At 35.6% G+C, this 18,281-nt stretch overlaps 2 protein-coding genes across 2 annotated transcripts; one reads left to right on the top strand and one right to left on the bottom strand.

Moving 5' to 3' along the window:
* The first annotated feature begins 970 nt into the window (after nucleotides 1–970).
* LOC120624675 lies at nucleotides 971–2,037 on the top strand. The gene has a single exon (XM_039891348.1). It carries the CDS (start codon nucleotides 1,176–1,178, stop codon nucleotides 1,866–1,868), a length of 693 nt encoding a protein of 230 aa, XP_039747282.1. The 5' UTR covers nucleotides 971–1,175; the 3' UTR covers nucleotides 1,869–2,037.
* A 10,121-nt stretch (nucleotides 2,038–12,158) lies between these two features.
* LOC120624792 (YEATS domain-containing protein 4) lies at nucleotides 12,159–16,849 on the bottom strand. The gene is made up of 4 exons (XM_039891528.1): nucleotides 16,677–16,849; nucleotides 16,313–16,594; nucleotides 14,753–14,939; nucleotides 12,159–13,156 (listed from the first exon to the last, which is right to left on the bottom strand). Exons 1-4 carry the CDS (start codon nucleotides 16,722–16,724, stop codon nucleotides 12,978–12,980), a joined length of 696 nt encoding a protein of 231 aa, XP_039747462.1. The 5' UTR covers nucleotides 16,725–16,849; the 3' UTR covers nucleotides 12,159–12,977.
* Nucleotides 16,850–18,281: the final 1,432 nt, after the last annotated feature.

The raw sequence follows: 18,281 nt of genomic DNA, 5'->3' as shown, positions 1-18,281 counted from the left end.
CTAATGCCTAAAGGCTTTGTCTTTTTTCTTTGGTATTTGTGTAAAGATATCAAAGGGACTAATTGTAGCATGTGAATATATGCACGTTTCAATGGCCTCTCTATAGAGTATAGACGACCAAACACGTTGACCTTTATCGATGGAAATTCTTTTAGGCATCCTTCAAAATTCAAATTCATTTATTTGAAATTCATTGATTTCAAGAGCACTTTTGAAACGTCAAGTATGTCTGTTTGAAGTGACTCTACCACCGGTTCGGAAGTCAGATTCTACTAAGAGGAAGCCGGCAAATAACGAAGTACCTACGTATTTAAATTAGGTCTACTCTATAAGCACTTGAAATATCAAGTCTATCGGTTTGTAGTTAGTTAGGAAGGCCGACTCTACCGAAAAGAAGCCGTTTAGAAACTCAGCAGTTACGCTTCGTCTTTCGTTGTCTACGCCATAAAATAATCAATATAATATGCTCTGAGATAATATATATATAGCATCTAAGACCCGACCGACATTGAGTTAGGAACCTGTTCTTGACTTAGTAAAGTTAATTTAAGGCATAAGGTCGCACTGCAGCGCAATTTATTAAGATGTAGTTACCTAATAGAAAATAACTTAGATTTTTATAATTTTTATTAGTGTTTTTACCTACACTTGGAGGAATTATCAATTTTATAAATTTAAAATGCTTATAAAAAAAGTTTCTCCTGTCGGTTCCAAAAATTTTTATATGCATTTTATAAAATTAATAACTTAGATATTTAATTATAAAATGTGTAGGCACTACGTACTAAAACTATCCAATCATTTATGCACTGGGCGAGAGTTTTCCATTACAGTAGGTTACTACTGGAACTATTTGACGGCAACCTTTTTCGCAAACTAGCATGCCGGAAAATCCTAGTGACGTGTATTAAAAATACATAGATTGTCATAATAACAGTTTCAATTTTTATTACACCAAAAATAGTTTCAACAATATTTAATTTCGAATTTTATCCGTAAATGGAATTGAATACGTATGTGGTAAAGGATAATTACTATTTCCTAGATCGCGATAAGGTCCGTCAACTGCGTCGATGTAAACGCGACGTGTCCAGTCGAAGAGGCTATCGCGCGTGAGCCGTTCGATTATCAGCCCCGCGGCCGCCAAGGTCACGGCTTGTAGGCGGGTGGCCACCATGCTGCCCGGACCACTCGCGCCCCTAGACGCACGCAAAACGCGCGCCCTCACCACTATATACGCGCCGCGGAAGCCCAAACAACGGAAACATAAGACCGCACAATCAAGGATGCTAGAAAATGAAATACCCATTAAAACTAACCTCAAATCTTCCCTCTCGCCCTTTCCTCCGCTACCAGCCATCGGCCAGAAGCAAGAGAAAACTAAAGTAATAATCTTCGATTTGAAAAATGACGACCGCACATTCAAACTCCAAGAAGTACTCAAACCTCTCACGCCGTTAAGCATTCATGGTTTAAGAAAGAACGTTGACTGTGAGAAGAAACCTCAGCAGCTTATAAGAGAGAACACTTACGATGTCATCGAACCGATTTACTTGACTCCGGAAAAAGTAAAGAAAAAAGTTACACCGACAAGATATAGCGATGCGAAATTGTCACCGAAGAGCAGGTTCAAAAACGCGGCATTCCAGGTTGCTAAACTGACGTCAATGCCCGAAACTGGGAAGTTGCTTTGCTTGCGGGAACGAGAGACATACACGATATGTCGGGAGGTTGACGATTCGTGTCGCTTGCAGAAATTACCACAGAGTCCTGCACAACAATTGAACAAACTTTCGGAGATTTTCCAAAGCTTGGATATGAAAGGAAGGCACAGAGATAAAATGAAAAAGGAAAATAGTTGGTTTTGAATAAAGTTTGAATAGTTAAGGACAGTAAAGTTTATTAAACTGTTTTCTACGGAAGAGGAGTTGTGAAACATAAGTGATAAAGTGTCGAAGTACCTATTCAATTTATTTTTGCTAATATTCCACTTCGTGTGACGGTGTGCGAGATAATAAGATATGCCTATTGCTCCAAGTTCCGTGCTAGGTAGGATCAAGTTGTGTTTTCATATTTTAATAAAAGTGTGTCTATGTTTTTTTAAATTCGTTTTTCCTAAACTTTTTAAACGTCATCATCAGCATCATCAGGTTAATAAGTCCTATAAACAAGGCAAATACCTCTAAAATCTGTAATCTTATAAAATTGTAGTGGGAGCCTTAAGCTAGTTACCGTCTTTTCGTCATAGACATGCAACCATCATACCGCTAAGCGATTATGCGTTCCGGTACGACCAAGTAGAAACCGATTAGGGGTACTTACAGTTTTAATATCACTGCCATACTTGAAATATTTTGTTTTTAAACGCGGTTAAAAAATGTTAAATTTTTTCAAAGTAAGTATTTACGATGATTTACAGAGATGCATTTATTACAAGGAATCAAAAAAAATTAAAGCTTTGGATACTTATATCTTCCAAATGTGGCACTTTACAAGTTTTGGCCAAGACCATTTTTTGTTTAATAAATAAATAATAAATAAATATATTACGACAATACACACATCGCCATCTAGCCCCAAAGTAAGCGCAGCTTGTGTTATGGGTACTAAGTGACTGATGAATAATTTTATTAATAGTATACATAAATACTTATAAAATATAGATAACACCCAGACACTGAAAAACACAAATGAAAGAATTATCCGACAGTAGGTTGTTTGTAATGGTCTATCAGTTTATGAAAGAATTATCCGCGAGTGACATTTTGAAATAAAATCTAAATCTTCAATGCTCTTTTGTCGATCTACCTCCAGTGGGAGGTCCAGGGTTCGATCCTTAGCAGGGGCAATTTAGGAATTTCTAATTTCGCAATTTTTTCTGGTCCACTCTGGTGTTGAGGGTTCGGTCCGTGACCGATTAAGCATTCCAGTGCAATGTCGCGTAGGAACCGATCAGAGGTGCTGGTTTTATATCTGTCATACCCCTAACAGGTTAATTACAAATCTTTGAAATTTACCTTAATTTAATTACTTTAATTTACTTTTTAATTTAATTTACTTTTCATTTTACCTCTTATATTCTAAAAGTTTACCATAAAATGGGAAAATGGGAAAAAGTTTGTGAGCTAGCTTTATGTTGCGGGTGTAAAGTAAAACGTGCGCAGGGCGTTTACACTGTTTTTGGACACAATGCACTGAATACAATAATGGCTGAATGAGGATTCTGGATGTTCTTAATTCTGTGGTACAAACGTATAAATAGCGGGAGAACTTTGTTTTATACTATATTAGATATAATAGTAGTTAAGTACGAGTACTTAGTTATACTAAGTGGAAATAATAGACAGTTTCTACCTCGCAGTTTTAGTGAAAAGTCGATATAGGTACACTATAACGACATGATTTTGGTCACCTACCTATTATTTCAGTGATTTATTTCAACTCGCGATTCTAACATTAATGCCCCTATGTTTACATAATGCCACAAACAATTCTGTCACCTTTATACTTACCTGCTATAATAAAGGTCATTCATCGTTAAATATCGATAGCGACTTTAGAGGTACCTATATTATGTACTGTCTCTGAGACAGATAACTGTGAAACCGAAACCTAATAGATTTTGAGTAAACCACGGCCATAGTTTTTACTGAAAGAAATCAGATACAGCCCTGCCCATCACATGCATAATTAAATCATGTGACTCCTGTCACTTTATTAGGTACGCGTCCTGTAGCGTAGGTACTATGCGCGTATTTGTCTTTTATCTTCAATAGGGCTGTTATAAGTAAACACTTAAATGTTATGCAAATAAAAGAATTTAATTGAAAAGTTAGAGGTGCGTCAGGCATCAAACTCGGTCCCCTCGAAAAGGAAGCCGTAGCTCCAACCACAAGGCAATCACCAATGTACCTATAACAATAGCAAAATGCATCGGTATTTGGAGCATTTAAAGGGAACTAGGTCGCGTGAAGCTCATGATCGCGTGACAAACGGATGGACACGGCAGACAACGTGCAGTTTACCCTTACCCCCTTACCCCCCATTTGTTTTATGCACACAACAGAATTAACCCTTTTTAACCCACTTCCAAAATAACTGGAGATTCTCAATTTCATTTTGTTTTCTTGGTTCCGAAACACATAAAGGCCTTCGCCCACAATATCGACTAAATAACATTTTAATTCAAATTAGAGCATTGTTTTCTTTTGACACTAGAAGTGTCAAAGATAACCCTTGGCTGCAATCTCATCGGATGATGTTAAGTAATGGTGGAGTCTCAGATGAATGAATGAATGAATACACTTTTATTGTACACCACATAAACATAACGAATGATGAAAAAGATGTTAGAGGGCTAACCTGTTACGGGTAAGACAGTTATATTAAACCGGTAAAGGTTTCCTAATCGGTTTCTACGCGTTGTATCGAAACGCTAAATCGTAACTTGTCACGGTAGAAGTCTTCCACCAGAACAAAAACGAGAAATTTAAATTCTGAAATTGCCCGTGCAGGGGATCCAATTCGGGACTTCAGACTTATAACCCCAGTATAGTCACCACTGTGCCAGAGAGTTTGACAAACTGTTATTATAGTTAGTGTTGCCCAAATTCAGTCTTGGTCTTGCAGTCTTGGTCTTGTTCTTGCGTTTTTGCAAGACCAAGACCAAGAACAAGACCGCGTATTTTTACCAAGACCAAGACCAAGACTGACCGTGCAAGACTTGAGCAAGAACAAGACATAGCCTGCAAGACTCTTGCGTCTTGCAGCTAGGACTTAGCGCTATTTCACGGAGTAGTTAGGTGTAACAGTTCGGTGTATAGGTAGGTAGGTACGCTTAGGAATTCTATGAGACGCAAAAAACTATATCAAAGAATATGAAAAACTGGACCTATGCGCATTACGACTAATACCATAAACATAGCGAATAAAAAAATATCTATTAAAATCAAACTGAGTGCATGCATAGTTATGTTTTAACCATCGGCACTTTGATAATGCGGCATCAAAGGTTTTGTACTTACTTCTCAAAGAAATTTGCCGCTTTTCGGAAGTACATGGTTATGATACACGCGCCGGCGGCTTCTTTTGAAATCTAAAACAATCGTTGCCGCCGCGCCGAAATCATAACATTTGACACTATTCATGCAAAATAATTTCGAATTTTAAGAGTACCTACAGGTGTTCCAAAGAATAAATAAGTTTCAGAGTGCTTAGAATGAAAATGAATACATTATACTGATCACGCAAGTAGTATTATGATTAGGATAAAATGGTGAGGATAGGTAGTAGATGTCATAATAATTCATTCTAGTAAGTAATTATAATATTGATTACTTATATGGTTTTAAACTAATTACTTAGGTACTATTATTGTACATTTAGTCATTATATTTCTTAAGTTTTTACAAGAAAAAATAGCAAAAAAGTGTTCGAATATCTCTGAGAGAGATGATGAGAGTAAGTATTTACTAGCTGTGCCCGCGACTTCGTCCACGAGGAATAGTAACTTTGGAGGTATAGTGACGTTCAGGATTTATTTATTTATTTTAAAACTTCTGTCATCAAACATACAAACGAACTCTTCAGCTTTATAATATTAGTATAGATGCACGCCAAAACATTCACTTATATGTAAAGAATAGTGATTGGCACTAATTCTTTACATATATTTTATTCACGGGTCGCGTCTGTACAAGTAGGTAATATTTAGTGTGTGTTTGTACGCCGCACGCGGCATCGTTCGATTTGCGGCGGCATCCTTTTCATAGAGCCGGCACGTGGCGAGGCGGCGCGGTAAAAAGCAAGGAAACGTACTATAAATGAAGGAATTATTTTAATTCCAGTCATTTCCAATTGAGCTGTGCTTCGATTCTAACTTAATAATTGTTTTTACTAATTCTCGTTGTTTTCTAAAAACGTATCACGTGTACAATTTAATATGAGTGACGAAGATTCAAATTATTCTAGTCCGAGTAACGAGAGTTTGAGTCACAGATCTAAAAGACCCAAAAGCAAATTTGAGGAGTTTTTCGAAATAATTCATGCATCCCAAACTGCCTTGTGTAAATTGTGCCAACATAAAAAGATTGAAATAAAAATGAAAAACAGAAACACTTCAGGCTTAAGGAAACATCTAATGTCTTTCCACAAAAAGGAATCAGAAATATTTCTTCCTGTTAAACCAAAATTAAGTGGAGATATCACAAGCTTTTTAGTAACCGCTGGAAGAAGTGGACAGGTAAGAATATTTTTTTAACAGTTAAAAGAATTTTAACTCCGCGTAGCTATTCATGCGATACTTTCAAAAACGCCATTAACTTACGTTAGTATTTTTGAGTTAGTGGTGTTTTCATCTAGGGGTGCGACATATTAAGTATGTAATTATCGTCTTAAATATTTTTTATAAACACCCATATTTTCATTTAATCGGCCAGTAACAACTAAGTACTTTATTTTGGTAAATTACAGTACAGTGCAACCTTAATATAACAAATATCAATTTAACGATTTTCTCGATTTAACAACAACAAACCTCCTCCTCTTATACGCTCAAACCTAGTATGTTTTAAATAATAACACAAGATTTATTGTTTTGTTTCAGTCGGAAAACAGCAGTGACAACATCACGACAGCTACAGTTGATTGGGTGGTGAAAAAATATCTTCCCTTCTCATTTTTCGATGACGAAGCTACACAAGTATATTTTCGACGTATTTGCCCTAATATGGTGTTTCCTAAAAGGTCTACACTTAGAAGGAAAGTCAAAGAGCGATTTGAAGAGCTCCAATTGAATCTCAAGGAACGACTTCAACCATTATCATCTAAAATGTCGTTTACCATTGATGGGTGGACGTCAATTGCTGGTAGGAGTTACTACGGGGTTACTATTCATTATATAGACAACGAATGGAAGTATCGATCTGTAGTTCTTGATTTTATACCATCACGCGGTCGACATACTGGGGAAGATATTGCAACGATTTTCCATGAATGTTTATTGGAATATGGCATAATTGATAAAATACAAGGTATCACGGTCGACAACGCAACTGCAAATACCAAATTTATGTATGAACTGGGCAAACAGCTGCCGCCACACTTTGATTCAGACAATCAACATTTCCGGTGCTTTGCTCACATTTTAAACCTTGGTGTACAAGATTTATTAAAGACCTTAGCATTACACTGTGAGTCTGACACTAACGCGCAAGATCAGCAGTACGAAGACTATGCAGACGAAACTGAGGATGAGGAAGATGAAGAATCTGCACCAAATATTGCTGACTCGCGTACATCTGTAACAAAGTTACGCAGTATTTCCAGTAAAATAAAAAGAAGTGAGATAGTGAAGAAGAAGTTTCAGTCTGCTTGTGAAGCAGCTGGCGTGCCATCAAATCTAAATGCCATTCTTGACTGTCCAACGAGATGGAATTCCACACATGATATGATTGGATTTGGTTTAAAAGTGAGAGCGGGCATTGACATATTGTGCAGTTCTGTCACCGAATTGAATGATTTTCAAATCACAGCTAATGAATGGCAGGTACTCAAAAAATTACATAAATTTCTAATAAACTTTAAACTTTTAAGTACAAAACTTGGTGGAGACAAATATGTTACGTTACCGCTAGTCATTGTATCATTTAATCTCTTGCTAGATAAAATTGAATCCATGGTAAAACAGTTAGATGAGAAACCTAATCGATCTGAAGTGGATGAAAGGCTCATTCTAGCTTTCCAAGCAGCTCGGGACAAAATGCTTAAACATTACAAGAAGAGCAACTGGATTTATTGTACTTCTTTAATTTTAGACCCAAGGCATAAGGCTCAGACTTTTGACCTGACAATGTGGGGGAAGCAACTTAAAACAGAAAGTCTGCGCAAGTTCAATGAACTTTATGAAGAATATAAAAGTCTACACTCACTGAACAAATCTCTGGAATTACCAGAAAAAGACAATAAAGTATGTGATGAAGATGAAGACGTAATAGACTTTGATAAACTCTATGAATGTCCCTCGACGTCATCTGGATCTTGTCTTCAAGGCTTAGTGATAGACGAGTTGGAGGAGTACCTGAGAAAACCAAGAACTGCCAGCTCGGAAGACATTTTAGATTGGTGGAGGACGCATGAGACAGAGTATCCGATTTTATCGAAAATGGCCCGTGATTTTCTCTCAATACCTGCAACTTCAGTACCTGCTGAGAGGTTATTTTCTAAAGCATCATTAGTAATTAGAAAACATAGAAATAGGTTAAGTGATGAGTCAGCCAGATGGTTACTTTGTATTAATTCTTGGTCAAAAGAATTGATATAAAGTATCATAACCTAATGATAAAGCTGTTGATTTGTGTTGTATTTTATTTTTTATTCAAATAAATGATAAATCGTAAAACTCTTTTATTAAATTTCTTATAAGTTGAGGGTTCAATCTCTTTCTAGACAGATAAGTATTGTTCTTTAAAATACAGTCAAGTTATTGTAATTAATTTGTTTTTTTACATGTTTTAGCAAATGTAAGCTTATAAATCATAAATGTTTATTAAGAAACAGTTACTTCCATGGAAAACGACATATAGGTCAGTTGATTTTTCGAATTTCTTATCAAATCTTCAGTTATTTATTAATCTGCTTGATCTTTACTATGGCTATGTTAATTCAAGCTCACAATGTTCCAATTCTAATACGTTTTTCTAAGATTTAAAGTAAACTTTAATAAATAGTAATAGACTAATAGGTAATTGCAAGACTTGCAAGACTCTTGCTGCAAGACCAAGACCAAGACCAAGACTGGGAGCGCAAGACCAAAACCAAGACCAAGACCAGGTGTATTGGCGCAAGACCAAGACCAAGACTGGCTAAGTCTCGTCTTGTTCTTGCATTTGGGCAACACTAATTATAGTCAATAAATCAATCAATCAATCAATTTTTATTTTTGCTTGAATATGGTACATGCAACATGTTTACATAGGTGTTGATTAATTTTTATAAGTGTCACATATCCTGCCAAGATTGGCGTGCAAAAATTTTTCGGTAATCATTATATGAATTTTCATAAATTTACATTTAAATAAATTAACTAAAAGTAAAAACACAAAAAAAACAGGAAATGAAAATAACAGATTAAATAAAAAATAATACTTAATAAATAAAATAGCGGCTGCTTCCAGTGCCGAGCAGGCCAAGAGGCGTAAATATGAAAACCTGGATAGCAGCTTCATTTTTGTGCCTTTTGGAGTAGAGACTTTGGGACCGTGGGGTTCGGAGGCAAGAGCCCTTTTCAAAGAATTATCGAAAAGGGTTATCGAGTCTACCGGTGATCCTAGAGCGGGTAGTTACCTTGGCCAACGAATTAGTTTGGCTATCCAAAGGGGCAATGCTGCCAGCATCTTAGGAACTGTGCCTCGCTGCGGTGGTTTCGAGGACGTTTTAGATTTTATTTAGTTTTTAAATAGTTTATTTTAGGTTATAGTTATGTATTAATAAAAATTATATTTTACAGATAAACAAAATACATAAATAAAATGAATTCATGAATGTCAATAATTATAATAATTTTCCATTTAGGTAGTCATTGATATGATAATAAAGTCTATCCAAAAGTTTGTCAAATAACACTGATTTGAAACGTGCAACAGGTAAAAGTTTCAGCACATCTGGCAAGTGGTTGTAAATAAGTACAGCCATACAGTGTGCACTTTTACTGGTCACGGTGAGCTTTTGCATCGGTACACATAACTTAAGTTTATTCCTGTTATTCGTATTTCTTATGTTACTAAAGCTTTTAAATAGATGTGAGTTTTCTTTACAAAAATACACATTTCATATATATATAGGCTAGGTAAAGTCAACACTTTCAGTGATTTGAAGAGCGGTCTACAGCTGTGTAGCATATCTACGCCATACCACGCCCTTATTCATTTCTTTTGTACTCTAAATGCCAATTCTCAATCCACTGAGTTACCCCATAATATTATCCCATATCTTAGGATGGAAGTCGTAGTCGTAGTCCGTTCGCGTTCGTATCTCTCATCCATATTTTTAGGCTTTCGATCCTCATACGATCCTTTTTCTATAATGGATCCCAATTATAAGACAACGACGTTACGAAAAAAAAATTTATAGGTACGTACAGGTTTATAGAAACTTATAATAAAAAGGTACTTCTGAAAATCCCTTACAAAGTTTATTCCGTCATTCTATAATGGACCCCGACCCACCGCGGTTCGCGGTTTATTATTTAACTCCTTTTGGAGTACGTTTTTTATAAATCCTGAAACCATTCAAATCTGTTTTAATCTAATATGAATTGAAAAATAACGGACTTTCATACGACAGTTAAGTCATATTTAACATCGGATTGGAAGAGATCGCTACAGCGATAAGACCGACCGCCGTATTCTACTTCTTAAGTTTCCTCTTGTTGTGTTCATTTTTGTCTTTTGTCGCTTGCAAATAAAGTGTATAAATGTATCATATGTCCTATGTAATATGATCAGTTATATAGGATACCAAAGATTTTTCAAATGCTACTCTTAGTTTCCGAGATTATAATGTTCAAACATACAAAAACCTCTGCTTTATTACAAGTATAGATGAATATATAGTAATTATACCTTTAGAAATAATAACAGTCAGTTACGCTGGTAAACCCGCCATGTATTACGGTGAACTATCAAGTTTGTACTGAAATAATGATTCTGACGAGCTGTAGGTAAAAAGTAATTTGAATGACAAAGGACAATCGATAACCGAGTAGAGGCGTTCACGGGGGACTGTGACAGATAGTAAAGATATATAATGACATTCACGTGTCCAAAGAACTCTATACCATGGCTAGGTAGGTAGAGGTAGGTATTTTATATTTATTTTAATACTGGTTTCGTGTTTAATTATTATTATTATTATTTTATTATTATTTTTTAATTTAATTTGTGCTTCTTTTTCTGTTATTTTTTTTTTTAATGTTAAGTTCACTGTATATTGGCTATGCCTGAAATAAAATTTAATTATTATTATTATAAGCAATCCATCACCACTTATTATTAGTTATTAGAATTGCCCACCATGCTCCTGTCAGAGTGCTCAGAGTAACTCAGCGGGCGATGGAGAGAGCTATGTTAAGAGTATCTCTACGTGAACAAATCAGAAATGCGGAGATCCGTAGAAGAACTAGAGTTACCGACATAGCTCAGCGAGTCGCGAAGCTGAAGTGGCAATGGGCGGGGCACATAGCTCGGAGAACCGATGGACGTTGGGGTCTTAAGGTGCTGGAATGGCAACCCCGCACCGGTAAACGCAGCGTAGGTCGGCCCCCAACGACGTGGACAGAAGACATCCGGCGAGTCGCTGGGGGCAAGCGGCCCAGGACCGTGTATTGTGGAAATCCCTACAAAAGACCTATGTCCAGCAGTGGACGTCAATTGGCTGAGATGATGATGATGATTTCCCACCAAGCCGTACTGGGCCAGCGTGGTGGACTACGGCCTCAACCCTTCTCATTGTGAGAAGAGACCCGTCCCTAGCGTGACCGCTAATGGTTTGATATGATTCGCAATTTTTTCCTTGCTAGATAGATTTCTGTTATTCCGCTACAAATTAGCCCTTGATTGCAATCACAGTTGCTGGCAAGTAATGATGCAGTATGAGATGGTAGCGGGCCAACCTTATAAATAATAACCCATAGGTAACCCTAATCGGTTTCTACGCGCAACCGGATCGGGGCCCGTCTGTAGGGTGGTAACTAGCCACGGCCGAAGCCGACCATCTGACCAGACAAGAGAAGATTTAGAAATAATAGGTTCACAAAATAACCCCCATTGGGATCGAACCCCGGTCACCTAACTTAAAACCACAGCGCTCACCGCTGCGTCGAAAAACAAATTTGCTGCAGCCAATTAAACGCATTTAAGTAAGAAGCGTACATAATTACAAAGCTGTCTTTATTTACATTATTAAATTCATTACATCTTAAACATAAATAATAATCTTACAAAAAAAAATATGTAAAGAACTCTTTTCTCGAGTTCATATATCGAACCTTTTTTTAAATGTCACTTATCACTGTAAAAAAACATTGGTGACTTTAAGAAAAGGTTCGATATTTGAACTCGAGAAAAGAGTTCTTTACAAATATTAAAAAAAAAAAAAACATGGAAAAGAAATCGACTGTATTTGCTAACCAACATTTGGCATATCTTAAAATGATAATATAATTAATTCTATTGAATACTGTGTAAATTATTCTATTGATTATGTAGTCAGATACTATATTGTTTTACGTCCGACAATCTGAATCTGAATCTGTTGTATTGGTTAATACAACAGGTTTGTCTGCAATTTTGAAGAAGAGATGAGTCGCTGTCCTCACCACGCGTTGGAAAGAAAAGGGCAAGAAGAAAAAAAACTTTAATTATTTGTCTCAGTTTTACCTGTATATACATTTCGTCGATGTTCACACATAACTCGTTATACTATCAATCAATTCTCTCTTCGGAAGGATCCTTTCCCTTACTTAATAAAGTAATTAAGTTGTATGTAGTTCCAATAGATTTAGAATAAACAGGTAAAAAAAGAAGAAAAAAAGCCAACTCTTGTACTAACCTAAAACAATCCCTGATCACCATGTTGGAGGGAAAAAGGAACACACAAAAAAAAATCTTTAGGGTGGTCTCATACAAAAAATATAATTGAGTGACTGGTAAAGAAAATCTTTAGAGATCAAATAACTAGCAATAATTTACGGTATAAAATATTATATATTGTCTTCTTTTTAAATCCTAAAAGTAGACTAAAAAATCTAAAGATTTCTAACAAGTTTAGTTATTGTTTGGATTTTATTGCGATATACATAATTACCTAAGTCATACAGATTGTATGCTGTAAAAAGGCTAGCGGTATATTAGTTAAAAAGTCCTGTAATTTTAGTTTCTAGACAACCAAAATATCACAAACTTTTACTTAGTATTTAAGCTCTATACAGCAGACAAAACGCTTTGGCTTGGGTTGTTCTGTACTTTTGCGATCTCCTCTTTGAATTTTGTAATGGTTTCTTTCGCAAGTTGCAACTTTTGTTTTAACTCCGATATTTCGTTTCGTACCTTCGCCTGCGCGGATACTATCCTCTCCAATGTCTTATCTTTTTTATCTTCAACTAGAAAAACAAATGTTATTATATTTCAGACAGTCTAAACATACTTATAATATATCTTATATATTTTTTTTTATAGTACACTTAAAGAGCTTTTTTCCTTCTCTCAGCATCTTGTCAGTCTCTGGTCGGCGAATGACAACAAGCTTGAGATTCCCTTATCTCGCTCTCAGCGCTATAACGAGTCATTCACTTATAGCTGTAACTCTGTGAAACTCGCTCCCCTGGAAAATACGTCGTTCCGAATCTATTCACCTATTTAAACATCGCTTAAAAAGTTATTACTTATCTATGTAATTGAGTATTATGTAAGTTTATAATAGCATAAATATGTATTATAGTATATAAATTTATATCGGTATTTTCATAGTTAATCTGTAAATGTACTTTGTATGTTCATGTAAGTTTTTTTTGTAACATCCTTTATGCACCGCCCAATTTCCAGTTTTTGAACGGCTTTGTAAGCTCAGGTTGCCTTTAAAAGATCACTTTTAGTTATAAGGCCGCCTTTGCACCCTAGCACTAAGTACTATAACTGTTTTCCTTGTGTTTTCCCTATTGTGTTGTGTTGCAATAAAGTTTTTCTATTCTATTCTATTCACGGACCAACGTGTAATTATAAACAGGCAGTGGCGTGCATAGAGGGTATGCACAGGGTATACAGATGATATAAAATAAAGAAATTCTCCAGTACTAGTTATAAATACTTAAGGGTAGGCTTTTTTAAGACTTACAATGCCTATCCTAAAGTTTTTTATAACTCGTACTGAAGATTTTCTGAATTTTATATCATCTGCATACCCTGTGCACACCCTCTATGCACGCCACTGTAAACAGGGGGAAACTTCTCCTATTCCATGTTCCTCTGCAGGTGGACATGTTAATTATATACCCTGTCAGGAGATATAATCGGGGGATATGATTTTTGTCCCCTGCTTGTGCTAGCTCTGCAGGCAGGGGGTAAGTTGTAAACCATTGCCTGTAGACGGAGTAACACTTCTTAGGACAGACAAGGAACCGATCCTACAAAGTGCTACTGTATGTCCATCAAGCTCAGGCAGCGGTGTTAAGCCTCATATGTCTGTAATTAAACACCCTTCAGACCAGAAAACAGCGATGCCACTTGGAGGATGGAAGAAGCATGGTGGTAGTATTGCATAGAAGCAGGCTTTGCTTTCTTACATTTCATGACATATCATGAAAATTAAGCTTAATTTGTAAGAATCTGTATGTGGTAAATAATAATTTCTTCAATGTTTACACTCCACACCAAACAGATCTGCGGTAATTGACCCTCTTTGCATGTTGATGTTGTCTTAACAATTATTCATTTTAAAGTCAACATCTAATGAGGATGTTCTGGTTTCAGAGCGAAACTTGCATAGAGGTTACTTTGTGAAAGATCTGTTTGATTTGGAGCATAAAGATTGAAGAAAATATTTAGATTATAAATAACTAGATACAAATTCTCCTGATTTTCACCGCATATAGTACTTTAAGCTTAATTTTCATAATATATTATGGAAGCAACATTTCCCTAGAGAAGTTCTGACACAACAAGCTCTACAATATTATTTGTATCTTAAATAGTATACTCACAATTAGTGTCATGTGCCCATTGTCCATTTGTGACGGGCTTGACATTGCTCAGTAAATGCTGCATCAGTTGAGTTGGCTCCTGGAATACTATCTCCTCATAGGACTCACTAACTAGTGCTCTGCCAATTGGAGAATTTCCTTCGCTGACTGGCGATTGGAATAACTTCAGAATGTGATAGAGAGTTACCTGCAGAGATTAATGCAAACATTATTTTCAGGTTCAAAGTATAATTCTTACAGTCTAAAGGGTTTTTGCTCATTGAATAAATATTTCTTATTTATTTATTTATACTCTTTATTTATGCACCACATCATTCGGAAAAACAAAAAAGAAAACTCAAACATTTAAAGAATGTAGCAGCAGGATACAAAATGCGGCCTTATCGCTAAGTAGCGATCTCTGCCAGGCCATCTTAGCATTACGAAAACTAAAAAGAAAAACGAAAAGGTGAGGCATACTGTTTAAAACATAAACATACAAATAACTACATAATAATACATAAACCAGACTACACAAATACAACAATACTATTGATAAATAAAAAAAAATATATACTAATACATAACACTAAAGTTTGTACATACCATAAAAACTTAAATATAAGTTAAATATAAGTTATTTCTTGTTTGCAACAATGATGATAAATCTCAAAATTTTACAGGATTCTTTTAACATTGATTTTAAATCTCTTCAAAACAAAAAGAATAGCACTATAGACATTTTCTCTAATCCTTACATTTTATACTGCAACCATCCCTTGCCGTTTTTTTAATTTTTTTATATTAATAGCGGGCAAACAAGCAAGTGGGTCACCTGATGATAAATTATAACCGCCGCCATAAACATCTGCAGCACCAGAGGAGCCACCGATGCGTTGCCAGCTTTTAAGTAATTCGTTTATCCTATTTTAAGTCTATAAGGCTAAACTTGCTTTCACAGACCTTTTCTCTGCCAGACTGACATCCACACATATTTCCTTAACTTAGTTTAAATTTAAGCAATGAGGAAACATGCATGCCAGAAAGTTCTCCATAACGTTCTCAAGGTTGTGTGAAGTCTACCAATTTGCACTTGGCCAGCATGGTAGACCATGGCCTAAGCCCTTCTTATACTGAGTGGAGACCCGTGCCCAGTAGTGGGCAAGTAATGGGTTGATGATGATGATGATAATGATGCCACAAGACAGGGTTGATTCTGTATCAGATCAAATGGAAGGATTTGTCATTGAGATGCTCTAGCTCAATACTTCTTGTTTATAGTTATTAGGTACACAAAACAAGGTATAGATAGAGATAGATAAGGTAGATCTAAATATAGTAATAACAAGTTTTGTTCTAAGCTACAACCCAAAGTATGTGTACACAACTTGGAATTAAATTAAACAAAAAGTAAAGACAAAATTAAAGTTGAAACAAAAAATTATATATGTATATATAATTCCCACTTTCACATTTTTATAATACTTCTACAATCAACGGATATTTTCTGCTGCAACTAAGCCATAGAGGTAACGTTTATGAGCTAAACATCTGAATTAAATAGAAACTATGATTACTTACAGGTCTTTCGTTGGGGTCATGAAAGTATATTTTAATGACGATTTCGAACTCTCCCCATCCCGTCTCTGTGAGTTCATACGGCGGCTTCGTCACTATCCTATTAGGATTAACGTAACTTTCATGCAATTTGAAGTGTATTTTCTTTATATACGCAGACATATCTTCGTTTGAATACGGTTTTACATACACGCTCCATTGGTGAGTATGACCGTCTTCTTCTCGTTTCTTGCCGAAATACCGCGCTACATTGCCGTAAACTATGGGTTTCACTATCACCAGTCCCTAAAATACATATTTCTTAACATATTTCACAAGATACACGTAAATTTTAGAGTAGAATCACTGGAAATGTTAACAAATTTACCTTAATTCTACCGCCCGAATCCGGGCCAAAATCGGTTGGTAAACTCATAATAAAATCTAGATTATGAGCGTCCACGGCTGCAAATAATAAAATTACGCCAAAAAACAGTTAGGTACTATTACTTTTTAGTTTTTCTTGTTAGTAAACAAAGATCTAACCTCTCTTGGATCTCTAATTCGCTAGTCTGTGGTCAATCATTAAACGCTCAAAAGTGCCGATTTTTTCACAGATTAAATAAAGTTATTCTTTAGTCACAAACTGTAAATACTTTAATAGGAATGTACTTTAAAGCTATAAATCAAAAGAAGAAGGGTTTTACATTACAATTAATACATTTACATTCATAATAGTCAAGATACAAAAAGCTTAATATATATGAGCTATATTTTTTACTTCCTTGAATACAATTAAAAAAAAATAAAAGTAGAACTTACTTTGCATAGAAGTAAATATTATTCTTTCTATTCAAAACATTATCTTCAACCATTGTCCTATTGTAACCAAGTCCGGGGCTTATAAAGAATGCAGTTCAAAACGGGCTTTTCACCGTAGCTGTAGGAAGCCCGTGTTCTAACTCTAAGCCAGTTTAAGCTGCCGGATTACGATGGAGTGTTATCTGCTATCCGTTCCAACATCAGACTAATTAATTTGTGTCAACTGGGCCCAGCTCTTACTCTCCAATCAGGAAGTACATTTAACCCCACTATCTACGAACTAGTATTAGTACTTTTAACATAAAGAAAGAACATTTAGAAAAAATCATATCTTAACACAGTAAATAAATTATTTAGTAACTTTGAATACATAATAATTTCACACTATAAACCACTTTGAGGTGTTCAAAAAAATTTACCAATACAAAAATTATTTAGTAACTGAATAATGATTTACTTCTCCCTATGAAGCCATTTGGATGTATTCAGGAACGCTTAACAACCGACGCTGGTGCTGAGCAAACAGTACCAGCGTCGGTTGTTAAGCGTTAGAATCCTCATAGCTTTAATTTTAAGTTAACCAATATGCTATGGCCACTTCACTACTATTTCACTGCTATTTGCCGTCAATAGGCCAAATTTAATAGAATAAAAATTGAGTGAATTCAATAAGTACCAATGATGCTCATTATTCTGTTACGTTATTATCAATAATTGTTTGATCATTAGGTAGGACGGTTGACCCTATATTTGAGTTATTTGACCACGTACCTGTTGTAGACCACTTGTAGCATTAAGTGTATTTACACTTCATGTGCTGTAATTTTTATAATGACTTCACCACTATTTCTTTTCGTGTTGGCTATTATTCCTGGCAATTAAGACTAATCAATCAATGAAGTTGCCGCTAGATAGAGACTAACAACATTACGCCAACCTTACAGATGGACGTAAATCAACTTAATCAACTTAAGTTACCTCAACTTAGGTAACGGACTGTACAATTGCGTTTTATTGCGGCTTGTCAGTGCTATCAACAATTCGGCCGCCATTTCATTTGCGTCTTCTTAGTTTGGTCCAACAATAAATTTCTTGAATCACAATTCTAGAAATTGGTTGACCTCTGCAGGGCTAGCACGGGCGGGAGATAAAAATTAAATCCCCCGATTAT

This window comes from Pararge aegeria, chromosome 6 (assembly GCF_905163445.1).
Source record: "Pararge aegeria chromosome 6, ilParAegt1.1, whole genome shotgun sequence".
NCBI lineage: Eukaryota > Metazoa > Arthropoda > Insecta > Lepidoptera > Nymphalidae > Pararge > Pararge aegeria.
This window is presented reverse-complemented; position numbering and strand designations above follow the sequence as displayed.

Excerpts from the sequence above, each read along its gene's own strand:
- LOC120624792 (XM_039891528.1), bottom strand. The coding sequence starts at position 16,724 with ATGAGTTTACCAACCGATTTTGGCCCGGATTCGGGCGGTAGAATTAAG. Across the intron at positions 16,595-16,676 it reads ATTCGGGCGGTAGAATTAAG|GGACTGGTGATAGTGAAACC; the intron begins GTAAATTTGTTA and ends TATGTATTTTAG. Across the intron at positions 13,157-14,752 it reads ATGGGCACATGACACTAATT|TTGAAGATAAAAAAGATAAG; the intron begins GTGAGTATACTA and ends TTGTTTTTCTAG.
- LOC120624675 (XM_039891348.1), top strand. The coding sequence starts at position 1,176 with ATGCTGCCCGGACCACTCGCGCCCCTAGACGCACGCAAAACGCGCGCC.